A 5,110-nucleotide genomic window follows, 5' to 3' on the forward strand; every position below is an offset into this window, starting at 1 on the left:
GTCATTCTCCATCTTCGTCCTCGCTCCCCATTTCATTCCCCATCCTCGTGAAATTCCCCACGAGGATCGGGGCGGGAATTCCTCGCGGAAAATTCGTGGAGATCGGGTTCTCCGCGGGGAATTTTTTCCCGTTACCTTTTTTTTTTGTAAAATGAAAAATAATTTAAATCACTAATGTAACTAAATTTTAATTAAATAATTAACTTTATCACTAAATTGTTTATTATAATTAATTTTATATGACAATTTGAATTTAAAGATAAATTACTAAAATTTTGGCCTAAAAAAGCTAATTATTTTTCTAGTAGAAAGAAATAAATATAAATCAAATTATTCACATCTATAATCTAAATTTAAACATTCAATTTAAACATATTCATTATCTTTCCCAATAAATAATCAAATTTGAAATTTAAATGTAATATTTATATAATAATAATAATAACATAACATTAGATAACTATACTAAATAAATATGTAAAAGCTAATCGGGGCGGGGATGGGAGATGGGGAATGCATTCCCCATCCTCGTTTAGCTCACGGAAAATTTTTTTCTCCCACTCCCTTCCCCATTCTCCGCCTAATCGGGGAATCCTCATCTCATTCAAGGTAAGGCCCCACAGGACCCCGTCCCCGTCCCCGTGGAGAAATTGGACACCTCTACCTAACACTCTAATTTCTTTCAAAATGACTTGTTTTTTAAATTAAAAACTTGAAAATGTATATCAAACACACCTTATATTTTTTTTCAAAAAACGAAAACAAAGAGTACATAAACTGTTCCATTGGAGATTAAAATCAACAAATAATAACTGAACTTTGAGAGATCCACCATGAAAATCAACCAAATAATTGACGTACCCTGTTTGCTTGGATGAAAGAAGACCGATGATTCCTTTACTCATAAACCTCTACGGTCACCGGTAACCACTAATAAGAGGTAAGAGGTGAAGAGAGATTTTTCTCAAACTCGTGGCATTTATTAAAAACAACCTGATCCAGATCCATGAGTTTGGTTTCTTAATTCCAAGAATTTTATTCCAAATGTCCAAACATAGGCATACCTTCAAAACCAAGCCCCTAATTCCAAATTCATAGGCCGAACACCCCCTAAATAATTTTACTAAATAGATTGTTCGAATATTCGACGTTAAGAAACTCAAGATATCTAATAGACAAAACCTTAAGAAGGTAATTACTATATGATTTTAAGACCAAATAAATTATTTATCTTCGGTAAATAGGTTACATTCATTATGTCTAACCAAGAGAAATTGACATGAAGACAATTACTCTTTGTCACCAAGAGGAGGATCCTGATTCACAACAGTTTCTGAATCTTGGTCAGGATTTGAGAGTTGTTGTCGATTGGTCGAAGGAGTTGGAGATGAAGTAACTTCGATTGTAGGCGATGTTATTGAAGAGGAAACAGGCCCTTGTACTTCCTTGGCATCACGTGCTGCTTTATCCTTGGCCTTTTTAGCTCTTTCTATCACTTCCTCCTGTATATAAAGCTCATTCAAATATGAACCATAAAAGGGTGTATTTAAATTTCATCCATCTTCAATATTGAGAAATGAGAGCTAACAAATAATTACAAAAGAGCTTAGAAACAGAGGCTTAGTAAAATACAAAAAATCTAATAAGAGACCAAACATCTTACAAAAAACCGTCACATTATCTGAAGATTCTGTTATTTCTCCCACCCCAAAACCCCACAAGATAGCACTAGCACACACCTCCACACCCATAATATTGAGATTCATTCACCTCATCCATCCCAATTTACTATGAGGAAATTGAAAATGTTGAAAGGAAATTTTTTGTCATTTCTTACTCTTCACTCTTGTCTTGGTAGGCTGACTTTAACTTGAAACGAAACTGATCTTAAATGAGGTGGACAATTAATGGGATGTTTGGGGCAAGGAGTGGAGTTATGAAATCTAGGGAGCTATGAACTCTTTAGACCCACAATATAAGGAGTTAACAAGGCATAAAATTATGTTTTTAGTTGTGGGGCCCATGAACTTCTAGGATCAAACAAGAAGTAGAGTTCACAACTCCACAATTCCCAACTCCTTTGCCCATACACCCCCAATTACTACTCCCCTAATCACTCATTAAAACTAAAGAGGATTTACAAACAGATAACAGATAATTCAACCTGAAAACCACCCAAAATTAACCCCAAAAAATGACAAAATCCCAACCATAAAAGTCCCGAAACCTAACCACAAAATCAAGTGGGTAGCTTAGCAAAAAAATGCCAAGCTCCATATCAAAACAATGTGTACTCACAATAGGAATGTCATCCAACCAAAATGATGCTTATAGCCAGATGAAATTCTCAAAATAAATGAAAACTTGATTACTATATGTATAAATTTCACCACTTATTAAGTTTAGATCCCAGAAGTTTAAGGTTATTGACTCGCTTGTGAAAAGTACAAAGATTTATCTCAGAAACATGAACCACAATGACAAGGCATGCAGCATGGTTTCAGTAGGTTCATGAAAAAGCTTCAATCCAGGCCTAACCTACTGCTACACTCGAAAGTTTTAAGCCACAGTAGTTTCATCAGTTACTTATGTCTCGAAGTAGTTACCTTCATAAGCTAATATCCAAGAAGAAAACATTGACAACATCCATGGATTTTAAATGACTTTATTCCTAGTCAGTACTACCATACAACCGTCTTTTTTTGTTCATTGGTTTAGTATAATCTACAGTTCAAGAGATCACAATGCAGTAAACTAAAAACAACATTAGGAAGTTCTACGCAAATTTATGCCATCCTGTTTCAAAAGAAAAAGGAAGTAAACTGGCATTGCAGCAGGGATAACATTGGCTAATTAGAAGGGAAGGAACCTGAGATTATTATCCTTCAATTAGATGAAGCAAAATATTAATAGTAATGATGATTAGCCAAAAGAAATCTCCAACAAAACTAAACTGCTATCAATCACACAAATGGGAAGGAAATAAAAATCAGAATCTCATATCAGTCATCTTAAGTCTATCATTAACTTTGCTGCACCCTACCTGGAAATCAGTAATTTGTTTTTGTTGTTCAGCTTGCAGCCTACCAATCCCACTCAAAACCTCTCCAACTGTTGACTCGATTCGCTCAGTTAAGGCTTCTGCCAAAGCTTTTCCTAAGAAAAACGCATCTAAAACAGTCCTGCTGTCACCATCACCTGCATCATACAGCTAGTTCATTGGATTCTTGATAAAGGTAACAAAACTAGAAGATCCCAAATACAAAAGTTTTCTTTCCGCAGTTTCTGTTGAATTTTCCCCTAATAAGTTCAATATCGTCTTCTTAAAATTGCCTACCTATATCAGCAATGCACATAAGGCAAATTCAGAGAATGGATAATTTTATGGAAAGGGGGAAGGGCACATGAGTATTCCATTGTATACAGATTCAAGTGGGTTTTCTCGTGGTCCTAGAACCCTGTATACTGTTTTTATATTATATATAAAAAAGGACATTTGATTTATGATTATCAGTTTGGAATGAGTTGACTCTTTGAGCAAGTTCTTCATGAGAATCAGAGAACAAAACTATGGTTAAAGGCCTAGATACAAGAAGTCAAGTTCAAGATCTATTTGGTCCTGCAGATTCTCCCTCAATCCATCCCAATTATTCATTCAACCTCCAAACTTTCACCAAAAAATAAAGAGTGTCATATTTCCTCCTCCACCATTAGAAGGAGAAGATCTTTGTCGAACGTGACAAGTTTCATAATTTGGTCAAAACTCAGATTTAAGTGCAAGGAAAATAAATTCCTAGTCTAAAAAACTAATTAGCTCTTAATTCATTGAGTTGAATAAAACAAATCACAACAAAATTAGGCCAACTTCACACTTAATAAAACCATTAACAATAGATCAAACAGTTTGTAGTCATAGAATCAGATAGCTTCATACGAGAAGCAAGACCATCACTGTTTTGTGAAATCCAAATAAAAACCAACAAATACGCAGAGATTCACTCAAATCTCAGAATTAACAACGGATTTAACAACAGATTCACCACTAACACATTCGTGAAATCCACCAATAACTAACAACAGATTGGAAAACAAAAGCAAAGGAGGCAAGGATTAAAGGTACCGGAGCTGCAACGGGCTATGAATCTGGGAGACCCATTTGGTTGAAAATGTGAAATTCTTCGAAATTTGAGATTTGAAGGAGTTGAAGAGGAGCGAAATAGAAGGAGAGATTGAGATGAATAATGGGTAATTTTTGGTTTAGTGGGCACAAGTGAAAAAGGGGATTGGGAAACTGAAGATGTAACCCCACTACTCATTTTGTGCGATGGAATGGAAAATTACACGGCGTCACTTTCTCAGAGTTTCTCGCTCGATTTCTTGACAACCAAACAGGAATTTATAAAAGAAAATCTTTGGTGGGGGAAAGAAAATTGGAAAAATTGTACTTGTAGGCTTGAGCTGTTTGATGACAGTGACTCGGACCTTGCTCATTCCTCGTTCGGCTTACCCAATTGCCACTTTCGTGGATTGGAATTTTGCACCCTGACTAAATGGAAAGTTTTCTAATTCAAAACACACTACACATATTTTGTGGTTATGACATTTATGACTTCTTGTAGCATAAGTTCATCCTTGTAATTATTGTATTACTTTTTAACTTTGGTTTGATAATTATGGGATTCTATCTAGAAGGCCTGAAAATAAGGACATGTTTTGAAGATTTCATTTAAAAAAAAAAAAAAAAAAAAAAGAGAGAGAAATCTATTGAACTTTGTTTTTCGACTAATGTAACTAGCTACTTGCAATTTAGGTATTGACCCACACATAAATATATATATTATTCTCTCTTCTCCATGCATATATTCTCATTTTCATGCATATTTTCGCTCCCTGCATATATTATCTCTTCCCCATGATTCACGCCTATTTCTTCCTCCTCTCTCTTTTCTCATTCCGGCGGTGTGAGTTGTAGGCAAGAGACGGACGGTGTGGGGCAAGCAGATCTGACAACGAGAGACGACCGACATGGAGTAAATTGATGGCACGACATGAACAACATGGGACAAATCGATGGCGCAGACAACATGGGGCGAATCGACGGCGACGAGGC

The 5,110-nt window shown here is 35.6% G+C and overlaps 1 protein-coding gene across 1 annotated transcript; it reads right to left on the reverse strand.

Moving 5' to 3' along the window:
• Positions 1–1,165: 1,165 nt before the first annotated feature.
• On the reverse strand, positions 1,166–4,552 carry LOC120087195 (uncharacterized protein At4g13200, chloroplastic). The gene is made up of 3 exons (XM_039044103.1): positions 4,121–4,552; positions 3,044–3,198; positions 1,166–1,502 (listed from the first exon to the last, which is right to left on the reverse strand). Exons 1-3 carry the CDS (start codon positions 4,314–4,316, stop codon positions 1,290–1,292), a joined length of 564 nt encoding a protein of 187 aa, XP_038900031.1. The 5' UTR covers positions 4,317–4,552; the 3' UTR covers positions 1,166–1,289.
• Between the last annotated feature and the right edge of the window lie 558 nt (positions 4,553–5,110).

Source organism: Benincasa hispida, chromosome 9, assembly GCF_009727055.1.
Source record: "Benincasa hispida cultivar B227 chromosome 9, ASM972705v1, whole genome shotgun sequence".
Taxonomy (NCBI): domain Eukaryota; kingdom Viridiplantae; phylum Streptophyta; class Magnoliopsida; order Cucurbitales; family Cucurbitaceae; genus Benincasa; species Benincasa hispida.